Consider the following 24,214-nt stretch of genomic DNA (forward strand, 5'->3'; position numbering starts at 1 on the left):
CACAATTATTATCATTCTAATGTGTAGTAATGGCTCATGAGAATCTGATGCACACATGGCATGAATTGATTAATCTCCTTCCAACTAACACAAAAATAAACAACTAAATATTATTTTGTCATTTTGTGAAATTCTATATCTCGTGCCCTTTTGGTAACGAGAACCTGTGTTCGACTTGTTGAAGTGTTTTTCTGTCGATGGCAAATCTCCAGTTGATGCTGTTGTTTGGAGTTTGGTGGTTGGCTAAAGGTCACTGATATTTCTCAGAGGGAGTCAGTCTGTGAATTCAGCGTTTTAATTCAGCGAGTGTAATTGAGCGTCTCGTAGTCTTCTGAACACACTGAGGGATGGATCTCTGATCAATCACCCTCTATGGACAGTCCATACAGTAGAGCTCAACTACATGTTAGATGTATGGGATCAGCCTTCGTACCTGTGCAATACGCTTAAATACCTTTTTTCAGTGTGACCAACTTTTTGTTTTGTTTATTTTTTCCCCGCGTGAGGGGCTCAATGCTTCTTTTGATTGAGAATTAACACTAGTGTCATTACATTTTGGACAACTTCTGGACAATTCTGGAGACCTAGCAATGCCAGTAAAACTCCCACAAATTTCTTTGTGTCTTTATAAGTTAAAGTATGTGTTTTCGATGAAATGCAAACACATGTATATAAAACAATACAGAATCGCCCTCAGAGTTTTTTGGACCAGCCATGGTTCTAACTTCCATGTTGAAATATGGTATAATTAATACATTCTGACCCCCACATAAACTGGTCAAGTGAAGGCATCCAGGGGCCAGAAGGTTTGTCCTGTTTAGCATTAATGAGTGCATGTTTTAATACCTGGAGACACAATTATTTGGCTGTGTGTTTGGTTGACATGGCAGGTTAAGACAGTGTTGGCCCTTTGAAGACCTTTAGCTAAATTGGACCATAATATTGGCAGCATCATCATGGGTAATAAGTGTGTGATTATATATGTGTGTGTGTGTGTGCCAGTGGCGTACTACAGTTTCGCGGGGCCCTCCCACTAGATCTAGGAAACCCTCTATGGACAGTCCATACAGTCAAGCTCAACTACAGTTCTATATGTTGGTTGTATGGGCTCAGCCTTCGCAACTGTGCAATAAGCATTATTATTATTTTTTAAATCTATATATTATTATTTTTTTGGGGGGGGGTCCACTAACTTCCTACAATTCTACACATTTTGCCATGAGGCAGAGAAGAAAATGTGCAGTTTTATAGCTAATTTCATACTATTCTACACATTCTGCAATGAAGCTGAGAGAATTGTGCATTTTTAAAGCTAATTTCCTGCTATTCTACACATTTTGCCACGAGGCTGAGAGAACATTTAGCAGTTTTAAAGCTAATTTCATGTAATTCTATTCTTTTTTGACATGGCTTATGAAGTGTTCATATCCTATCTGGGGAGGGGGGCGACCATATAGATCCTATTAAATTACTAGAAGGGCTATGTCATAAACCCTTGAAGTTCCAGAATGGGGTGAAAATGGCAGCCATGTTGGTCAGGGAGAAATCCAAACCAGTCTAATTGGAATAAATGGCAGTAGAGGTATAATCCTGATTTTACTTATGGAGAAAAATAAAACAAAGGCATGTGATATATCAGAAATTGTGTAATATAATTATTGTCAACCTAAAATATTGTAATTTAATCATAAATACAATTTATACCGGTTTTATACAAATTTTCTGTATAAACAGCCTCTAAAATATATGTAAACAGACCATAAATGTCAAAATAATAACATCTTGGAAAGCTGAGAGTGCTATTATATGATACAATATCAGTGCTTGATGCATTCACTTTTTAAAAAATCCTATCATTTACTGATTTCAGCCAGTGTATGGCTGTGGATTGACTACATTGTTTGAATGGGATGTTGGCATATTGGCAGTTAATTTGAAAAATTAATGGGATCATTCCTCTAAAACTGGCTGGCTAGCTAGCTGGCTAGCTAAGAAACATACAGTGCAGATAAATTCTTCAAATTCATTATTTTACACAATATCTCATCACAGCACTGCCAAACCCTGACCAAAATGGCTGTCCTTTATCCCATCATAAGAAGGATCATGGCCATTCTAGTATTGTAATTCCTAATTCTATGCGGGCGACCTAAGCTGAAATATCTTGAGTCAATAAGTATTCAACCCCTTTGTTATGGCAAGCCTAAATAAGTTCAGGAGTAAAAATGTGCTTAACAAGTCACATAATAAGTTGCATGGACACACCATGAATACAACATTTTCATTCTAAATGAATTCCCTCTTGAACGGTACTAATAAAAACAATGGAAATGGAAATGCCTGGGGATGCCTAGAGCCTTCAGTGTTTGTGGTTCAACAACTCTGCTATAGCCTTGAGTCCTCATTCACTTTTGAGTTTGAGTTTGAGTTTGAGTTTATTTTTTTACAGGGACAGTGCACATTAATCAACGTTTCAGTAAAAGTGCCGGTTTTAGCCAGCCGGCTAATTTTCAACCGCAGTCCCTGGGCAGGTTATTTTATTATTTTGGTATGTTGGTTATGAGTAAAAAGCCTTTTTGGTCTGAGTATGCATCCGGCTCTCATTGTGTTTAAAGGGGCGATCTGCGATTCAATTTATGGACCTTTAAATTCATGATACTGTATGTACCCATTGATTATTGAAGAGTATAACTTATGAGCTTAGTTCAACTGTCTTACCCTATCAGAACCCAAAATATAAGCTTGTTTTACCCCTTTGTTTGTAAACTACGCAATTGTGAACAATCACTGTATAGCCTCAAAACATGGTTAAAACTATACTTTTAATACCAGGGATGGTCAGTTCTTGCTTCCATAGCTCTGTCTATGAATTGAAGCTACACACCAATAGACACAGACATGCTCACAATCACACTCACCATCGTCCACCCCACTTCACTCTCATGCAACCATTAAAGAGACTGGACAAGCCTATGATCAAACAATATTTTTTACAGTGCCTTCAGAAAGTATTCACACCCCTTTTCCAAATGTTTTTGTGTTACAGCCTGAATTTAAAATGGAATACATTTAGGTCACTGGCCTACACACATTACCACATAATGTCAAAGTTGAATAATAGTTTTTAAATGTTTTACAAATGATTTACAAATAAAAAGCTCACATGTCTTGGGTCTATAAGTATTCAACCCATTTGTTATGGCAAGCCTAAATAAGTTCAGGAGTAAAAATGTGCAGTGTATTTCAAACACAGATTCAATCACAAAGACCAGGGAGGTTTTCCAATGCCTCGCAAAGGGCACTTATTGGTAGATGGGTAAAATTCAAAAAGCAGACATTGAATATCCATTTGAGCATGGTGAAGTTATTAATTACACTTTGGATGTTGTATCAAGAGGGGTTGGGTTAAATGCGGAAGACACATTTCAATTGAATGTGCAACTGTCCTTTCCCTTTCCATTTACAATACACATAGTCACTACAAAGATACAGACATCTATCCTAACTCAGTTGCCGGAGAGGAAGGAAACCACTCAGGGATTTCACCATGAGGCCAATGGTGACTTTAACACAGTTACAGAGTGTAGCCCCTTCCTGCAAACAAATGACCAAATCGCCGAGTTTAATGGCTGTGATCGGAGAAAACTGAGGATGGATCAACAACATTGTAGTTACTCCACAATACTAACCTAAATGACAGAATGAAAAGAAGGAAGCCTGTACAGAATACAAATATTCCTGTTTTTAATATGGCACTAAAGTAAAACTGCAAAAAATATGGCAAAGAAATTAACCACTCTTCATATTTTCAAGCATGGTGGTGGCTGCATCATGTTATGGGTATGCTTGTCTTTGGCAAGGACTACAGTTTTTTTTAGGATAAAAAGAAACAGAACAGATCTAAGCACAGGCAAAATCCTAGAGAAAAACCTGGTTCAGTCTGCTTTCCAACAGACACTGGGAGACAAATTCAACTTTCAGCAGGACAATAACCTAAAACACAAGGCCAAATATACACTGGAGTTGATTACCAAGACAACATCGACTGTTCCTGAATGGCCTAGTTACAGTTTGAGTGAAATCGACTTGAAAATCTATGGCAAGACTTGCAAATGGCTGTCTAGCAATGATCAACAACCAACCTGACAGAGCTTGAATCATTTTAAAAAGAATAATGCAAATATTGTACAATCCAGGAGTGCAAAGCTCTTAGAGAGTTACCCAGAAATACCAATATTGTGCAACTACAGCCCGCAATTCAGGGCGTCCCTGCATGTGGGAATTCCTGTTCCTTCATGAACATCCCCACCATCGAGCATCCCATTGGTTCCTGTATGAACCCCCCCCCCCCCCCCCCGAACACAACATCTTCATGCTTGTGTGACATTTTTGAATGTGGTTCAAAAGGGAAATAAAAGTATTATCTGAGATTTTTCGCCCCCACCTACCAGAGTCCCCTTTGCTAGCTAGCGTCAGCGACATAAGTAGACAGTGTCCTTCGCTCCCGCCTGCCAAACACCTGCCCTCACCGTCGTTAACAGAACTGCGGGAAAACAGTGGTAGACAGGCGGGGGCGACGGACACTGTCTACCGGTTGCCCCTGCTGGCACAGCAGGCGGGAGGCTGGGGTGACACCATGTGCTAGCTAACTAGCTAGCTTGTTAGTTAGCGACACCATGTGCCCCGCCTGCCGCCTGCTGTGTACCGGAGAAAACCGTGCCCGACAAGCAGGGGCGAAGGAAACTGTCTACCGGTCATCCCCGCTTCCCGATAGTACAGCAGACGGGAGGCAATGGCGACATCGTGTACTGACTAGTTTGTTAGTTAGCTAGCACACAGTGTCGCCACCAGCTCCCGCCTGCTGTGTACTGGAGTCCTCCTTAGAACTAACTGGCTAAGCTAGCACCCAGTGTCCTTCGCTCCTGCCTGCCGGACACATGCCCTCGCCATCGCTAAAAGAACTGCTGGAAAGCAGTACCTGACAGGTGGGGGCAAAGGACAGTGTCTACCCGTGTACGGCTAGCTAGCTACTGTTGTCGCCCCTGCCCCTTCTTCTGTGGGGTTTTTCGACGGCTGGCATCCAACGTTATTGTGCATTAACACCACCTACTGTACTGGAACGTCCCCGCCTCCCGCCTGTCCTAACTTTAAAATGGACCAATAGAAGTATAAAGAGGAGTTCCTGCAGATGCAGGAATGGCCACATGCAGGAATTGCACCCTTCTCAAAAAGACTCACAGCTGTAATCGCTGCCAAAGGTGATTCTAGCGTGTATTGACTTAGGGGTTTGAATACTTATTTAACCAAGATATATTATTGTTTAAATTTTTATATTATTACAAATGTTTAAATTTTTCTTCCACTTTGACATTATAGAGTATTTTGTTTAGATCGTTGACAAAAAAATTACAATTCAATCCTTTTTAATCACACTTTGTAACACAACAAAATGTGGAAAAAGTGGTGTGAATACTTTCTGAAGGCACTCAATATCCGTATTCTTTCGAAAAACCCTCAATATCCTTATTCTTATATAAAAAAGCTTTAACCCACAACCACCCGCTGTCATGCAGAACCTTCCGGTGTGTTGTTGATGAGTGAGATTAAGGTTCGGTCCTCTCTTTTTCGTTCTCTTCCTCAGACTCGGCCAATAGGATTTCAACGATACCCTTTACTCATAATCCCCACTGACTCCTTTCCCTTTCTCTCACCTGATTAGAATGTCTGCCGTGGCCTCTGGGATTGGACGATTTGAACATATTTTATTTAACCGCTTTTGTAAGGCCTAATATTCAACAGCAGTGATCTATAGAAGAATTTCATTCTCAGGGTCAAGGAGGGATTCTGCCACAGAAGGGGAGGGTACAATCACTCTTTAGAAAATAGGAGTGATAGAGAGATGAGAAAAAAGGGGAAGAATCACACAAGTTGTCTTTAAAAATGAATGAGCAAATGGATAATCACAGTCACTGCATGGGAAGGAGAAAAATCAACATGGGCTCTCTTTTCATCTTGCAGTCCGAAAATCCTTGAGATGAACAAAAGTTCTGCATTTTGTTGCCGCTGTGTGCGTGTATTGAATCATGCATATAGGGTATTGAATCATGTCTGAGTTGAATAACTGAAAAATGCCCACAGTTTGAAACCAAATATTGTCCCGCATTCTACAACACTGATAAACGAACAAGATATCCATTTAAAAGCAAGCAGGCTGGTATTCCTTGCTGTCTTAGATGTATCCTATTGTATGAATGAGGGAAGGGTGGTTGGGGACATAAGAGGACATCAAATAGATTCTGTAACTGTTGAACTCCCCATTCAATTGACCCCTCATGCCAAACTGCAGGGGCCCCACTCGCTAGAATCCAATTCCACTTCCTGCCCTGTGTAGAAAGACCGTCAGACGAGCTCTCTGATTGGACACACCATGAATATTTCATCACCCCCCCCCATCTAAGGCGGAGGTATCATGGAGGGGGATAGAGGACAGGGAGAGGAGGGTTCGATTGCCCTTTTCTAGGGTTGCACGTAACATCAACAATACCTTTCCCTCATCCTTCCATTCTAACTTCCTCATCTCCATCCATCCATAGTATATTTATGAGTTTATGTTTGGACAATCATGCATATGAAATGCCTCACTGCTACAATTCTACCCCCTTCGCCATCCCTGCATCCCTAATGCCCCCCCCCCCCATCCCTTCTTTCGCCATGCTGCCATGCTAAGCGATGCCCCCCCCCAGTTCATTAGCGAGCCCTTCAGTAGCCTGTCATAGAGGATGTGCTCCATCAAAGCTGATCGACTCCCCGTTTTCTAGAAAGATGTCGTGGGTTATCACCGTTTGCTCAGATCTCCGGCTACGGGGAACATGAATGGCAGGCCGTCGTTTGAAGACAGTGATTTCTCCACTGATACCTCCCAGTTGGAAATGTAGAATCTTGTCTGGTAAGACACCATATGCAAAGTAAATTACTATACAGCGTGGAACTAGCTCAACAGTCAGGGCCTGCCTTCCAGGCTTCCAGCAACCTAGTCTGATTCAACCATCTATCTCTCCCTCTCTTTTTACCTCTCTATCCGTCTCTCTCTAGCGCAACCCATCTCTACATTACACTCTGTCTCAGGGTTGACCAGAAGAAGAATTTTGGTCTCTGAAAAGGGAACAGACAAAAATGCCACCATTGACCACTGATTTCAATTTGTCAACATGCTTCTGGGATCTGACATTCACTGTACCACTGAACAAATATTTAAATCAATGGACCTTAACAAATTACTACATTTAAATATGTTGCAAAAGTATCTTTAACATTTACTGCACTTCATTATATATTCATATAATAGCTATTAGGGCACTAATTAAATTATAAGCATTGCTTAACGAAATGCGAGGCTAAAAGTAAGCAAACATTTAAGATGCCTAATACTGTGTCTACTGGGTACATTATATTAAGTCGCCATCATCATGCAAATGGCAGCGCTGGTTACAACTGTATTCCTTTGTAGTGGTAAAGCATTAATTTTAGCTCAAAAGGATATGTCAGTATTCTACAGGGAAAGTGGTGAGAGAGATAGAGGGAGAAAGAGAATGAGGGGGAGGAGAACATGTGCAGTAGTTTAGTCTGCTTCAGTCTGACCTGGTCTTTGTGTTCAATGTTCATATTGTATGAATAGTCCACCTGTGTTGGGGCTTTCTCTGTGCAAGTCGAGGTGTGCCACCGCCACACATAATAGCCAAATGAACAGTAATACAAACTTTGGATTTGACTGCGGTTTAGCTGTGGGTGAAATGTAAACTTGCAGGCTCCGTCTTTCCTCCTTCCTGAAGTGTCAGGTTGTTTTTCGGTGACGAATGAACGACAGAAAGAGAGGGTGGAGGAGGGAAGACGACCGGAACTTATGACAGGGCATCGTTGTTGTTCAAATGCAATACTGCTTTAATGACAACACAAGCATTCTTCACATCTACAGAAATCACAAAATGTCTCGGAAAACTAAACAGCCCAAAAAAGTATGAAAAGCAGCATAGTGTGTACAGTTCAGCTATGGATTAAGGGTTAAATGGACCTGATCATCAAGACTTACACTATGGATGGACATTGTGGACACAGACAGAAGCATGCACACACACGCCGACAACTGCACTCAACAGGACTTCTCGCCGTTGCACTGACCATTCCGGCTACATCTCTTCAATGAATCAATGAACACATGTACATACGTACTCACGTGCGTACACACACAAGCAAGTGGAGGCCAGTGATTTCCACAGAGAATAGGGTTATTGTCGTGTCCTGGTGAGCATAAACACCATTAAAATCAACAACAGCGTTCATGGTGGTAAAAAAAAGAAAGAAAGCCATTCTACTTGGACTGGTGGCGTGTACAAAGGGGGAACATAGCTCTCTCTCTACTGCCATACAATAAAAGGGGGATGATGGGGGTTGGTCCAGCACGTGTGACAGTGGAGATGGATGTGTGTGTATGTGTGGACAGTCGAAACAGAGGCAGATTCATCCATATTGTCAAACGGTGTCATTGTGGATTTCTGCTCCGTGGTCTGCGGGTGGGCAGGCGTCCCTTGTAGCGGGACACTGAGACTCACAGAAACTCTCTGGGAGATAAACCATCTGCCTCCCATCGCGATCCCACTGTTGGAGCTGTTTATTCCATTTAAGGCCCACCCTTCAGAGGAAGAACGGCTCAAACGCTCCTTGTCACAATCCCTGTCCGCCTAAATGGCTGACAAACGCCAGGATTTTGTACTGGAAGGGATCACCGCTGAGAGGTTGGCTTGTCTGGGGAACAATTTGCCCCTTTTACCGGTTTTAGAAGCAAATCTAAATATATCAAACACCAGGAGATGTACGCTTAACCAGCATTGTGGTTGAGAGGGTCCTTGGTAGGCACATATTTTAAATGTGTCATACGCCTCTATGGTATTGTGTTATAATCAATGACGCACATGGCCAAGAACATACAGCTCCAAAACATGGACATGACGACTCACCAGCCACTCAGACAATGACCATATAACCATGGACACCCAAAGACTAGCCTGTCTAGCGAATCAGAGATAAGGAAAAGCTTTGAAATCGCTTTAGACATCAAATGACTAATCACTCACCCCCCCCTGCTCTCCCTGTCTGTATGGAGCTCACACACCTCCAGTCACTCAAGGAGGGTTAACACTGGGCTTAATGAAATATTAAAAGGTGTCTGTACCTGCTGCTATTGTTGCCCTTTGGAATAAGATATAACCTATTTTTGACAAGTTTTCATCCTTCTCTCTGTGGCAAGACACTCGTCGAAAACCAAATCAGTCACAAAGAAGAGAAGGGTGTAATGAATCATCTATTTCATATTCCAAAGGCACTCGCTACTCTGAGGGAGAGAGGGAGGGAAGGAGAGAGAGGGAAGGAAGGAAGGAGAGAGAGGGAGGGAAGGAGAAATAGAGAGAGGGAAGGAGAGAGAGGGAAGGAAGGAAGGAGAGAGAGGGAGGGAAGGAGAAAGAGAGAGAGGGAAGGAGAGAGAGGGATGGATAGAGAGAAGTGGGAGATGAGGAGAGGAGGAGGGAGGCATGTAGAGATACTGTATTAGAGGGATGAAAAAAAGGAAAGACTAGGATGGGCAGAGAAAAAGGAGAATGAGAGAAAGAAGGAGAGAAGAAAAAGGAGAAAGCTGGCAGATGATACCAGGCGTCTGCCAAGCCAAGGAATCACGACAGGCTTCCTGTTTAAATAATCCCCCCCCCCCAAAACAAATCGTTAGCCCCCCCATATCTAAAGTTGTTTAATGCAATTTCTTAATGAACATAATAGCCAGAAATAATAATGAAAGAAAATAAAAACATCTAAACGGAGCCCAGGCAGAGTTGTCGCCGGCGCTCAATTATTTCCTTGTCAAGTGGGTCTGTTTTTAATGAGGCCCTGTGGGACTGACGGCTGTCAGTCAGCCCTGACTTTTTGACACCATTACAACTTCAAATAGAGCCGCGCTCACTGCCTGCCGCAGCCACGCTGCACGGTGGAAAGGAGGCTACAGCAGCGCTACAACTCAGCTCATCCTGACAGGCCGGGAGAGATAGAGGGAGGGGGTGAGGGGGTGAGGGGGGAGAGGGGAGGGAGAAAGGAGGGAAGGGACAGGGGAGAGGACGAGCACACGCAGGCACACACATAGGTGACTAGCAGATACATACACACAATAATATGTTATTTTGCTCATATACACCAACCTCCATGCATAGACTCTCATACAGACCTCCACACAAACCAGTTTCTCCTTTTGATGGAAAAACTAATCGCACAGGTGATTATCTAATGAGGTTTGTCAAACTGTCAGGGATTTCTCCCCCCCCTCCTCTTACTTCCATTATTCCTCAACTTAATGATAACTCTCCACGGGTTGGCCCCACATGGGACGGACGGAGACGCACTATTTTGTTGCCCATTAATTTGAACCTTTGAAACCGCCGGGCGGCTGGGAGGTGGTGGCAGAGAAAGCCCCCCGACCAAGCCCGCTTCCAAAATAATACAATCCGCATGGCCTGAAACGGAATAGCAAATGGCATCGCTCTCGTGCGCGTTCTACCACACGGAGGCAGGCGGCCGTCTGGTCTGAGCCAGGCTGAGACCACCGGTCGTCTGTCTGTCTGTTGTGTGTGTTTGAAGGAGGTGGACGTGGGGGTACCTGTGTAGGTTTTAGTGAGAGTATATTTCTGTGTGAGTGTAATGTGTGAGCTACAGGGTTAATGAGAGCATAATTCAGCCCTCATGACTGGACACTAGAATCACCCTCAACAGTCCAACATTTGCAGTGCCTCTAATTATACACATAAAATGCAACAATATGAACCTGTCCATAAACAATAGAATGGCTTTCCCCTACAAAACAAGGACTGGACTAAAACACACACAGTATTGTGAGTTGGTAAAAAGAGCAAGGAACATCATTGTCAGCTTGAAGACTTTTGGGTAAAAGGCTCTACATAAAAGTACTGCATTATTATTGTCATCATTACAACTCGACAAAAAAAGAAGAAATACAAGTATTTAGACAGGACAACAGAGAAATTTCACTCGTATTAAAAATGACTTAAGTCTGAATTCACACACAATCAAAGCAATCCATGTTTCAATTGGTCCTGGACTATACATACTATACATGTCGTGATTCGCCGGCCAAAGACGATTGGTCTGCGTCAGTTTACGTTTATAATAGACTTCATAAAATATACACTTACTATCACATAATCTTTAATGATAGTTTTTTGGGATTATCATCAATTCTAAAACAATTTTATAAATAAATAGTAACAGAATTACTGTTGAAAAACAAAAAAAAACTATTTTTCTACGTATGTACATTTGCCATTTAGAACAGTATGTTGCCTACTATTATCAATTCTCTATTAATGTCATGTGTGTTCATGGAGTCTGGACAATATTGAGATCCCTTACAGTCAGATAACAGTGATAGGAGTGAGTAAAAAGGGGCTTTCCTAGCAAATCCTGGGTCTCCATCCTTGAGCTAAAACACAAGCAAAACGTTTCATGCATTTTCTATAGGTTGAATATATCTTCCATTTACAAATGTATATCTCATATTTGGGCCCAACCGTGTTGAAAAAGGTGACTCTGAATACCACCTCTTATTTGAAGGCACTGTCCTTTGTGCTGTATGTTCAGTTTCATAAAGAGGATAGCTAGGAGCTACAGGCCTGGAGGCTGTGTGTGTTAATTCGTATAGTAGGCCCCCATGTTAATCTTGTACACAAAGAGTTGAGTCTAGAGCTTAATAGACTAGCTGTGTTGAAAGTTGGTCTGACAGAGGGAAAGAAAAGCTCCACGAACAGATATACAAGCACTCACACACACTCATGCACACACACACACTTATTTGCACACATACACACACATATATATATATATATATATATATATATATAGAAATGGGACCGCAATCACCTTAGGTCAGACAATGGACGTGGCGAATAAAACAGTAGTAGGTTCTACATATTTGAACCCGCCTAGCCTTTTCCTCTCTAACCAGGGAAAAGATGGATCTCCAATGCAAACACAGTCCAGTGACAACAACACCATGGATATTATCAATAGCAAAAAAAAAAAAAACAGTGGGGGCTGTCTCAGAGAGAAAGAGAGCGAGAGAGAGACCCCTGTCAGGGCCCAGAAAGAGTGATTCATGGGAACCATTTGTTCTAATTACTCCAGAGCAACGCTTTTGTCGCTATTAATCATGTGTGTGTGTGTGTGTGTGTGTGTGTGAGCATTGGGGGAGATCAGTGCCCTCGCACATTGAAATAGATTGCCAGAATGATGGTGAGGAGGATGGTGGCGCCGAGGACGAAGACCAGGACTCGGTTCTGGATGATTCTGCCGAGAGAGAGAAAGAAAGAAAGAGAGAGCGAGAGAGAGAGAGAAAGAGAAGGAAAAAGAGGTAAAGACAGGGTTAGCCAGGGGTTACAGTGGTCTGTTTGAATCCACAGAGACATCTGAAACAAGCCCAAACTTTTATGCATTTATGTGCAACAAATTGACCGGCCCTTAACTCAGAGGTTATCATGTTTAATGGGTACCATGAGGGCCTCATACAAGGGTATTTACTGTTCACAGTGTTCATACTGACAACACTGCTATCCAAAAGCGATAACACACGTAAAAGGACGCACGCACAAATACGCATGCGCACACACAGACACACACGAAAGCCTGTGTACACGCACACAATTGTTTGTTCCAGCATCTCCCAAACACAGACTCGTAAACACACATCCAATCACACACACAAAACTGCAGACAGAAAGTGGAAAATGTGTCTCACAAGTTTCCTGGAGGTAATAAAATCAATGAATTACTGATGGAATTTGCCATAAAATGCCCCACTCTCTTGCACATTAAAATTTTCCCACTGTCGCCTAAGTAAACTTGACAAAAAAAGTACTTGGTACAAGAAAATTATACAAAGAGAGGGAGGGAGGAGAATGAGAGAAAATGGATGTGTTAGTTTGTGTGTGCGTGCGTGTTTTTGCGTGAATGTTTCTCTGTGTGTGTGTGTCCATAGTCCCAGAAGTAGTCTCCAGAGTGCTTCTCCCCACACACTTCCCCACCCTCCGTCACTCCTGACAAATGACAGAATTATCACATTTGCTGACATGTGGAGGGGGAGTGGAAAGGGAATGGAGGGGGAGGTGGGCCAGTGTCCACTGCTCTAAGCAGGAGATGAATAGCCCATGCTCCAGCCATTCATCACTGGGGCTGTGGAGCTGCAACTCAGGCCTGCTCACTCACCCCCTACCTACCCCTTCCCCAGCCCAAGCATCTATCCTGGCCTGAGTATAAGGGCAGTGTGCTCTTAACTCCAGCCGTAGACCTGCTCTTGCCTCTAGCCTTTGTCCTGGACTGATCTTCTATAGTCAGACACTTATCCCAGCCTGAGTTTCAACTTCTTACACCTTCTTCTATGGCCCCAACTTCTCCTCTTGTACCTTCCCCTGTCCACTTCCCTTTACCCCCTGTCCACTTCCCTTCACCCCCTTGTCTGCTTCCCTTTACCCCCGGGCCACATCCCTTTACCCCCGGTCCACATCCCTTTACCCCCGGTCGGTCCACATCCCTTTACCGCCTGTAAACATCCCTTTACCCCCGGTCCACATCCCTTTACCCCCCGGTCCACATCCCTTTACCCCCGGTCCACTTCCCTTTACACCCTGCCCACATCCCTTTACCCCCGGTCCACTTCCCTTTACACCCGGTCCACTTCCCTTTAACCCATGTCCGCATCGCTTTACCCCCTGGCCACCTTCCAGCCCAAACCTCTAAACTCAGTCCTTGCTGTCTATACTCCATCCCCAGCCTCTAGAATGATCCCCTTACCCCTGTCCTACTCTCACCATCCCCATCTCTCAGTTATGACTCTATCTCCCACAGCCTGGACCTATGCTACCCGTGCTCCAGCCCCAGCCTGACATAGAGAGGGTCTCCAGGGGCCTGAGCCATCAGCCTGGAGACAGCTCAGCAGCCCTGAGAGCCCCAGCCTACACACCAACACAACACTTGTCTCTACATGCATATGTGCTGGCGTGTGCCTTTGCTTGTATGCGTGTATGTGTCTGTATAGAGTTTAAGTGTGTTGGAGCATGTACCGTGAGTGATTTTACGAGTGTCTGCCTATGAGCAAGTGTGAGCAAACATGTTTGTACAGTACATGTTACTGGTTGTGTTTGTGTGTGTGTGCATGCAACGCATGCAAGGGCGAGAAAATACATTTGTAATGAGAGTTAAGTAAGCTATGACATAACACTCCCCCTGACGCTCTGAGTATACCCATTCATCATGTTTATTAGAGATTGATTTGAATAAATGGGCCTCGTCTCTGTGGCTCTGGCCTCTCCTGATAGGGTCCTGGCGCTGCAGAATTTGCATAATGCAGAGCCGATTGGGGGACAAGCAGGAAACATTAATCAGTGCGTGTTTAGCTAGGCCACATCTCCCCCATGTCTCCCTTTAATTGCCATTCATTATTTAGCATGATTATTTACCCGCAAATGCCCCAACAGAGATGCTAGCATGTTACTGTATGTGCTGTGTTTGGGGATCCTGCTGCTAGTTAATTTTACAGCTGTGGAGGAGGGGTTGAGATGAATGAGGAGGGTTTTTGGGGGAAGTTCGTTTTGGGCTGGCGAAAGCTTGGTTAGAGGGATACGTTTTATTTTAATAAGCTTTAATAAACTATTTATAAGTAGTGTAGCTATCGGCCGATACTATTGATCAATGAGTATTCTAGCATTCATAACCATTTATTAACATGGTATGCATTATAAAATGACTAATTATAAGCATTCATTATAATTTAGAAAGCATTTATAAGTATTTATAATGGGGTAACCTATAGGGTGACTTTTTACACTATACAAATGTAAAAGTATTATTCTTAAAAACGAGAGCATAATTTAATGTCAGAAGCTACCGTACTTGCAGACTTTCAGTCATTATGCCAATGCTAGTTAGCATTGGCTTGCGAAACTAACTTCTTTCATACTGCACGCAGAGACATAAAAATGGTATCTACAAGTTGATCTGACTCTGGGTAAGTAGAGAAACGGCTTGATTGTGTGAATCTCACAGTATCCCTTTACCACTTAGCCTAGGGAAGATTCGGTCCATTTCTCTGAAGCCCTATTTCTGGTCATATTTTACACTTCATATCCGCGTTTACATAAAAACACAACATGCCTATATTGAAAACCCTAACTAGGGGTGTCTAGTGCATTGGATATGGAAAATGCCTCCTTAATAACACCGGGAAAGCTTTTTGATGCCAGCCAGGTCATTTGATGCCAGCCAGGTCACCCCACCTCTTTAAGGAATACCTGGGATAGGATAAAGTAATCCTTCTACCCCCCCCCAAAAAAAAAAAAAAAAAAATATATATATATACAAAAAATTACATATTGTAAAGTGGTTATCCCACTGGCTATAAGGTGAATGCACCAATTTGTAAGTCGCTCTGGATAAGAGCGTCTGCTAAATGACGTAAATGTAAATGTAAAATTTGAATGAATGTGTAAAATGCATGGGACGGGCGAGCCCTCTCCTGCCTACAGTAATGTAGATGAATATACCGGTGGTTAGGGGCCTCTGATAACACCCTCCGAGGAGGGAGGAATAGGCCCACAGGCCACCCCTTCAACCACCTCACGCCCAGGCTGCCAGACGGGGAGGAGAAGAGGAGAGCCCAGAGCGGAGGAGAGGAGCGAGGGGTTAGAATGGAGTCATAATTCACTTAATCCATGTTTAAATCCATTTACAAAACAGTGTCTGTGACACTTTAAAAAGAGTGTATGCCCTGCCCTCTGACAGTCAGTGAAATGAACCCCAGAACCCCTACGACAGAGAGAGAAGCTAGAGGTGTGAAAGGAGGAATATACAGTTGGTTTGGCTAGTTGCAGGCTGTCTCTCTGTAAAATACAAGAGCATTCAAATGTACAGTATATCCAATTGTGCCTGATGGCATGATGATCTCAGTAATCTACATGTGTCATACAGGCATGTGAGTCATTTATAAAAGGATCACATATCTGTGTAATGTGTTGATTTAAAATTGGTCACTACAATCCATCATAAAGTGGATGAAAACCAGATCAGTCAGCGATAGTACTGGTAACAGTCCCCATTTTTATAATCCACTGGACCAAATTTGAAATTATACTTTTTGCTACAAAGTTGTCCATCTAATAGATATCATCTACACTGCAAAGATGAGATGTGACACAAAGGGATTCATATCAGTCTACCAGCCATATACGATTACAAGCCTTATTTATTAAAATGAAGTCACATAATGCCATCGTAAAATTCTCCAAACACATCTTGGACCAGAGAGTTTCAGTGTGAATTACATGGTTTCTTCTACCTTATGGCAGATCCAGCTCTGAGACATCACATCTCCAGACAGAACAGAACTTATCAAACCGGATCCATCCTCTGTGTTTGACACTTGACATAGGAGAAAGGAATGGGAGGGGTGGAGAGGTGTGACACACTTCAAGGCTTGGGAGTAGCCCCCCCCCCCTGTGATCCACACCACACACTCCCTCTCCCTCCCTCCCTCCCTCCCTCCCTCCCTCCCTCCCTCCCTCCCTCCCTCCCTCCCTCCCTCCCTCAAGCAACCAAGTAGTTCACTAGAGAGCAAAGCAGCTGTGGTACTACTGGGTGATGCTGTATGTGCATGCAAGTGCGGGAGAGAGGGGCAAGGGGAGGGAGAAGTATGAGAGAGAGGGGGTGGGGGGGGCGTAGGGTTGAGAGAAGAAAGAGGGATGGAGCAATGGAGAATGAAAACGAGAGAGAAGCAGCAGAGAGCGCGAGGGGGAAAACAGAAACCCTAGAAGAGTCCGTTTACCCGGAGAAGGAGGCTAGAAGAGAGCCTCCTCAGAGACAGATGAAAATAATGAGGACTTTTCTGTCAGGAAAGATTTACAAAATCTTACCCATGTTATTAAAATTTAAAATCTCTTTTTTTTATATATATATTCCCTCTCCCTTAGTGTATTTTCTTCACAGCACACCCTTATTACCAGTCCTAATGAGGCCAGGGATACACCTCTATGGTGTGTGAGTGATTGAGAGTGTGTGTGCGTGTGTGTGCCCTAAAGCCCCTCACACACACCCTCTCTGCTGGCTCTCTGAGGTGGACTTGCGGACATACAGACACACATTCAGACAGACAGACGACACAACACATCACTACTACCTTAGAAAACAAACTTAACACCCAGAGATTTTTTTACCCTTTATCCCTCCTTTCCACTACTAGGCCAATAAAACTAAAATCAATGTCTGTCTGACCAATTCTGGTTCTTTCTCTCTAAATCCTGGGAATATGCAGCATGGGACAGGAGTGGAGGAGAGGAGAGAAAAGAAGGGAGGGAAAGAGGGAGGAGGGAGGGGTGCCGGAACAATCAATGTGTTCACAAATAGTGAGAGTAATGGAAATGGTGCAGAAAGCTGGGGGGCCGAGCCCTGACTAACGCGTTTGCTTGTGATCGTGAACTAATACAAATAAATATTGTATTCTATTGTCCATCTTCACTACCCTCCTCCTCACACACAGTCATGTCAAAGTACTCTGTTTGAATTGATCGATTAAATGGAAAGAGCTAAAAGAACTTGCCATGTTTCAATGAAATGAATGAAAAAATGAGTCAAATCATCATCAACAGCATACAAAATAAATGTGTAAAGACATCACTTGTGTGCGAAGACCCACATAATTTTTTTTAAATAAACAGTCAACCCACATAAAACTATTAGAGCTGTTGGGTTAAGAGCTTGGATAATAGGCTGACCTGTAGTAGTGAGATTTGATCCCTCTGTATGCATGTTCTGCCCATTGCCCCAAGGGTGTATTCAAGCTAAATACGATTTCTTAAAACACACACTCTCTCACACACGCGCACGCACGCGTAGACTGCCAGGGCTGACGGCTGAAAAAATAGAGCTCTTTAATTGCATGTTATTTACTTTAAAAAGTCCCCGACATCATGTAATTCCCGAAAGAAAAACAGTACTTATGCACACACACACACTATCACACTCTAGCCAGTACGGGATGCTGTATCTCAATAGGAACCTGAATGTTAGAATACATCATTTTCACAAGGGCTTATTAGCCAAATTCCTGTGCAATTACCCACTGGATCTCTTTATGAAAGTATGAGTGATTTTCTGGGGGTACTAGTAAATGCTCATATACACCACAGGACTTGATACGCAATGAGGGCTCTCTTTTCCTTCCACACACGTCCAACAACCTTGTTCAATCTTTAGCTCTATTTACTGTATTGTACATTCTGTGCGACAGTTGGAAGGAAGTCTGATTGTCTCCGTTTGGAGTCTGTGGTCTGAGCGAGACCATGACGGAGCACCTTTTTTTTAACGAGCTTCGCACAGACGCATGAGAGCAGCACCGGGGCTCTACAAGTTCATCCATTTTTTATTTGGCAGCTAACAACCCAGCCAACAGCGGAGGCTGGGACTTGGACCTCTCCTGGAAATGGGTTGGAGGGTGGAGAGAGGGGAGGAGGGAGAATGAGATGCAGAGATGGAGGGAGGGAGAGAGAGGGAGGGAGGGAATGAAAGAGAGAGGAAATATATAGAGAGGAGTTGGGCACTGAGTGTGTGTGTGTGTGTGTGTGTGTGTGTGTGTGTGTGTGTGTGTGTGTGTGTGTGTGTGTGTGTGTGTGTGTGTGTGTGTGTGTGTGTAAAAGAGAGCCAGGCAAAGAAAGCGACTGAGGGAAAAATATAGAGGGAGAGAAAATACCTTGTTTGCAACTGTTTCTGGAATTTTCAAGAACTTTTGCCTGTAGTGGTTTCAGGTAGCTGCAGCCTCCTGTCCCGGTGAAATGTACAGGAGGCTTTCTCTTATTTTTATAGATACCAGACCACTTCCCTAGCTAGCAGCCTGCCAGAAAAGTAGCTCTCTCTCTCCTTACCTCCCTTTCTCTACAATCTCACTCTCCCTCACCCTATCCCCCTCTCACTTTCCTTGCTTCATGTTCTCCTTTTTCGGTATTATACTTACCTTACTCTCTATTTTTTTGTTTAACCACTTTCTCCTTACCTTCACATGGCCTCTCCCTCCCTACTTGCCTTTCGGTCCCACTTTGTCTTTTCTTGCATCCACTATTCTCTTTACACTCTCCCTCCTTTTAATATGTGGATAATATGTGCATTATGTGTCCTGCATACTTCACTTATCTACCATAGGCATCTAGGAACAAACAAATAGCTGGAGAAAGGACAGAGTACTTTTTTGAGCATGTCCACAATGGGGCTTCTATTTTCTTCTAATATGGTAGCATTTAATTAGGCATATCCCAGAGGAAGGTCAGAGGAAGGCCCAAAAAATTGTCAGACTCCAGCGACCCAAGTCACAGACTGTTCTCTCTGCTACTGCACGGCAAGTGATTCCAATGCACCAGGACCCTGAACAGCTTCTACCCCGAAGTCATAAGACTTCTGAACAAGACTGCTAAATAGCTAATGAAATGGCTACCCGGATTATCTGCATTGACCCTTTTTTGCACATACGCTGCTGCTACTTTCTATCTATCCTGTTGCCTAGTCACTTTACCCCTTCCTGTATGTACAGTACATAGCTACCTCAATTACCTCGTACCCCTGCACATCGACTCGGTACTGGTGCTCCCTGTATATAGCCATGTTATTTTCTACTCCATGTATATAGCCATGTTATTTTCTACTCCCGGTATATACAGTGGGGAGAACAAGTATTTGATACACTGCCAATTTTGCAGGTTTTCCTACTTACAAAGCATGTAGAGGTCTGTAATGTTTTATCATAGGTACACTTCTGTGGTCCTCTGTAGCTCAGCTGGTAGAGCACGGCACTTGTAACGCCAAGGTAGTGGGTTCGATCCCCGGGACCACCCATACACAGAAATGTATGCACGCACGACTGTAAGTCGCTTTGGATAAAAGCGTCTGCTAAATGGCATATTATTATTTATATTATTACTTCAACTGTGAGAGACGGAATCTAAAACAGAAATCCAGAAAATCACATTGTATGATTCTTAAGTAATTAATTTGCATTTTATTGCATGACATAAGTATTTGATACATCAGAAAAGCAGAACTTAATATTTGGTACAGAAACATTTGTTTGCAATTACAGAGATCATACGTTTCCTGTAGGTCTTGATCAGGTTTGCACACACTGCAGCAGGGATTTTGGCCCGTTCCTCCATACAGACCTTCTCTAGATCCTTTAGGTTTCGGGGCTGTCGCTGGGCAATACGGACTTTCAGCTCCCTCCAAAGATTTTCTATTGGGTTCAGGTCTGGAGACTGGCTAGGCCACTCCAGGACCTTGAGATGCTTCTTACGGAGCCACTCCTTAGTTGCCCTGGCTGTGTGTTTCGGGTCGTTGTCATGCTGGAAGACCCAGCCACGACCCCATCCATCCTCCCCTCAATACGGTGCAGTTGTCCTGTCCCCTTTGCAGAAAAGCATCCCCAAAGAATGATGTTTCCACCTCCATGCTTCACGGTTGGGATGGTGTTCTTGGGGTTGTACTCATCCTTCTTCTTCCTCCAAATACGGCGAGTGGAGTTTAGACCAAAAAGCTAAATTTTTGTCTCATCAGACCACATGACCTTCTCCCATTCCTCCTCTGGATCATCCAGATGGTCATTGGCAAACTTCAGACGGGCCTGGACATGCGCTGGCTTGAGCAGGGGGACCTTGTGTGCGCTGCAGGATTTTAATCCATGACGGCGTAGTGTGTTACTAATGGTTTTCTTTGAGACTGTTGTCCCAGCTCTCTTCAGGTCATTGACCAGGTCCTGCCATGTAGTTCTGGGCTGATCCCTCACCTTCCTCATGATCATTGATGCCCCACGAGGTGAGATCTTGCATGGAGCCCCAGACCGAGGGTGATTGACTGTCATCTTGAACTTCTTCCATTTTCTAATAATTGCGCCAACAGTTGTTGCCTTCTCACCAAGCTGCTTGCTGTAGCCCATCCCAGCCTTGTGCAGGTCTACAATTTTATCCCTGATGTCCTTACACAGCTCTCTGGTCTTGGCCATTGTGGAGAGGTTGGAGTCTGTTTGATTGAGTGTGTGGACAGGTGTCTTTTATACAGGTAACGAGTTCAAACGGGTGCAGTTAATACAGGTAATGAGTGGAGAACAGGAGGGCTTCTTAAAGAAAAACTAACAGGTCTGTGAGAGCCAGAATTCTTACTGGTTGGTAGGTGATCAAATACTTATGTCATGCAATAAAATGCAAATTAATTACTTAAAAATCATACAATGCGATTTTCTGGATTTTTGTTTTAGATTCCGTCTCTCACAGTTGAAGTGTACCTATGATAACAATTACAGACACACGACTGTGTATGTGGGCCATACATGGATGTTGCATGTTAAAACAATAACTTATTTACCTTTCATAATCTTTACAATACAATGTATTATTACAAAAGCATACTGTATGCAAGGATACATGGGGTTGAATTAAGTGGCTGGCAAAGCAATAGGGTAAACTTGACCTAACTTGCTGTTCAAGCATTAACCCCTGATGGGTACCACCGCTGCCACCAACTGCTGTTGTGACTGATGCTATGCATTCTGGGACGGTGGCTGGGCAGAGCGGGACATTGAGACGGGAATCCCTCCAGCCTGGAGGTTGATAGTGAATAGTACAGCGTTTATACAGCGCCCGATAAATGACTTTTCTCACTATTTCGTCTCGCCTGCTAAGATTTCCGAACACAAAACCTCTACGCTGCATTCCATGGGAGGGCCAGCTGCGTATCGGATTAACGGGGCCTGCTGTAAGGGCGTGACATTAGCCATGGAACCATAGGCTTCCAAAACTATGATGCACATACATTTTTATTGTTTGTTCAGTATTGGAATCTCATTAGGCCACATAAATCATCCGTATGGGCTGTCCGTTCGCTTTCACCGAGACTGAGGGGAAGAAAAGGAGAAAAGGGAGGAGGAGAAGGGGGGAAAAAGAGAAGTTGAGCAGGGATGCTCTGTGCGTTCTAGGGCAGACCCGGGGCAATGGTTTACGATGTCTGCATGCTGCGTTTCAGTCACACAATACCCGCCACAGACAGAGTGAAAGGAGAAAGATAGATGGGGTTTTATTGGATTCTTTCACATGGCTGTCTTGTTAAAGACTTTAGGGAAAGTTATTATGTTAGCTTTATAGGTGCTTGTTGTGCTGCTTTTCTGTGTAGAAGTATTGGGTCTGACAATGGTAGTAGGAATACAGCCTGGATTGACATTTGACACAGATTCCCTTGTCATGGAATTTGGCAACTTGAAGCCATTGGATCAGGAATAGATAAGAGTTTTTAAAAGCTGTTTGGGATCGCAGCATTACAGAAAATGGGGGAAAAACAAAGAAACAGAAATGACTAAAACAAATTCTGTTTATGTAAGCATTGCCAAGAGTATTTGCCATGCTTCTTGTATGGTACCATGTGACATTGTTTGTTTAAGCAAGCAGCCAGAGTACTGTCTCCACTCCAAACAATGCTTGAAACTAAATTATGTCGTAAAATAGGGATAGGATTCCATGGAGGAGAAGTAATGAGGAAATGTGTGTTTATGTCTGCCTCTTTTTATTAAATAGTGTGGAGACTCCTTTTGTATTTGTTTGCCATTTCGAATAAAGTCTCCAAATATTTGCTTAAAACCCCCTGTGGCTTCATTCAGCATCCTGTTTCTCCAGATATGGGTAATGTTGACATACTGATCTCAACCCCAAAATACACACACCCACACGCGCACAAGACAGTGTATTGCCTACTCAGTTATCACACAAATAGTTCACCCAGAGCATGAGTAAGTACACATTTCTTCTGAATAGAAAGGTATTTATTCTGTAAATAAATATTTTCAGCAAAAGCTGTTCCAGCAAAAGTTTTTTACAAATGCTATTTTGAAAAAAGTACAGTAATTCAGCACAACGTGACCATTTAACGTTTATTTTGACAGGGAGTCATGCAGAGACCAAGGTCTCTTTTACAGATGAGCCCTCTATACCATTGACCATTGTGTACACTTTACCACAAATACACTCAAGCAGGATCTTTAACGAAGTGTTGACTAAGTTTGTATACAAAGAAACTGATAGTGAAAAACAAACTAAAAGAAAAACAAGTTGATACTATAGAACTATAAACTACTGTATATAGACAGTGGGCAAGTATTTGCAAGAATGAAAGGAGAAATGTGCACATGCAGCGATGGTTGCACAAAGCGGCAGTGAATAACTGAAAACAAATGGCAAAACTGAATCAACATTTCACATTTACATTTCATTTATTTAGCAGACGCTCTTATCCAGAGGGACTTACAGTTAGTACATTCATCTTAAGATAGCTGGGTGGGACAACCACTTATCTCAGTCATAGTAAGTCAAATGTTCCTCAATAAAGTATCTATCAGAAAAGTCAGTGCTAGTAGGGGAGAGGGGCGAGTGCTGTGGGATTATTTAAAATACTTCTTGAAGAGGTAGGGTTTCAGATGTTTTCAGAAGATTGGCAGGGACTCTGCTGTCCTAGCTTCAGGGGCAAGCTGGTTCCACCATTGGGGTGCCAGGCCAGAGAAGAGCTTGGACTGGGCTGAGAGACCAGAGGTGGCAGAACTGAGTACTTGGGTTGGGGTATAGGGTTTGAGAATAGCCTTAAGGTAGGGAATGGCAGTTCCTCTTGCTGCTCCATAGGCAAGTAGCATGGAGTGGGGAGGGGGGCGATACGCGTTTGGCGACCTATGCAAACAATGGCTGTGACGGTTAGCAGCCTAGCACTTCAAAACTAACACTTAGGAAAAAACAAAGAGCTCCTTCCCTCTACCTCAGGCCATTCACCTGGTTTGAATAGTCTGTCATATAATAGCAGTACAGCTACAGTTCAATGGACAGGCCAAAACACAGGGTGATGGTGACTGACTGGAAACTGCCAAGAAAAAAAATGGCCTCTGATTTGTCATGTCTTGATTTCTATAGTTTACTTGTTTTAGTCTGAACAGACTGTGTTTACTGGTTAAAAGGTGAGCCGGGTTGTTTAGTGGTGTGGATAAAAATCTGCTCCAGCAGGAGAGGTCAGAGGTCAAGTCCACAGGCTTCAGGGCAGCAGGCCCGTAAAAGAGTTA

The 24,214-nt window shown here is 43.3% G+C and overlaps 1 protein-coding gene across 2 annotated transcripts in view; it reads right to left on the minus strand.

Annotated features, from left to right (window-relative positions):
• Positions 1-7,923: 7,923 nt before the first annotated feature.
• The window catches only part of LOC311100671 (vesicle transport through interaction with t-SNAREs homolog 1A-like), a 184,895-nt gene continuing 168,604 nt past the window's right edge, over positions 7,924-24,214 (minus strand). Inside the window, exon 8 of one of the 2 annotated variants that reach the window (XM_084141608.1) lies at positions 7,924-12,393. In XM_084141608.1, the coding sequence (XP_083997734.1) occupies positions 12,300-12,393 (94 nt within the window). In that variant the 3' untranslated portion in view covers positions 7,924-12,299. The remainder of the gene's footprint in view (positions 12,394-24,214) is intronic. The other variant, XM_084141609.1, reaches the window with a different exon arrangement.

The sequence above is a fragment of the Coregonus lavaretus genome (assembly GCF_964263955.1).
Source record: "Coregonus lavaretus genome assembly, chromosome: 25".
In the NCBI taxonomy this organism is placed as follows: Eukaryota; Metazoa; Chordata; class Actinopteri; order Salmoniformes; family Salmonidae; genus Coregonus; species Coregonus lavaretus.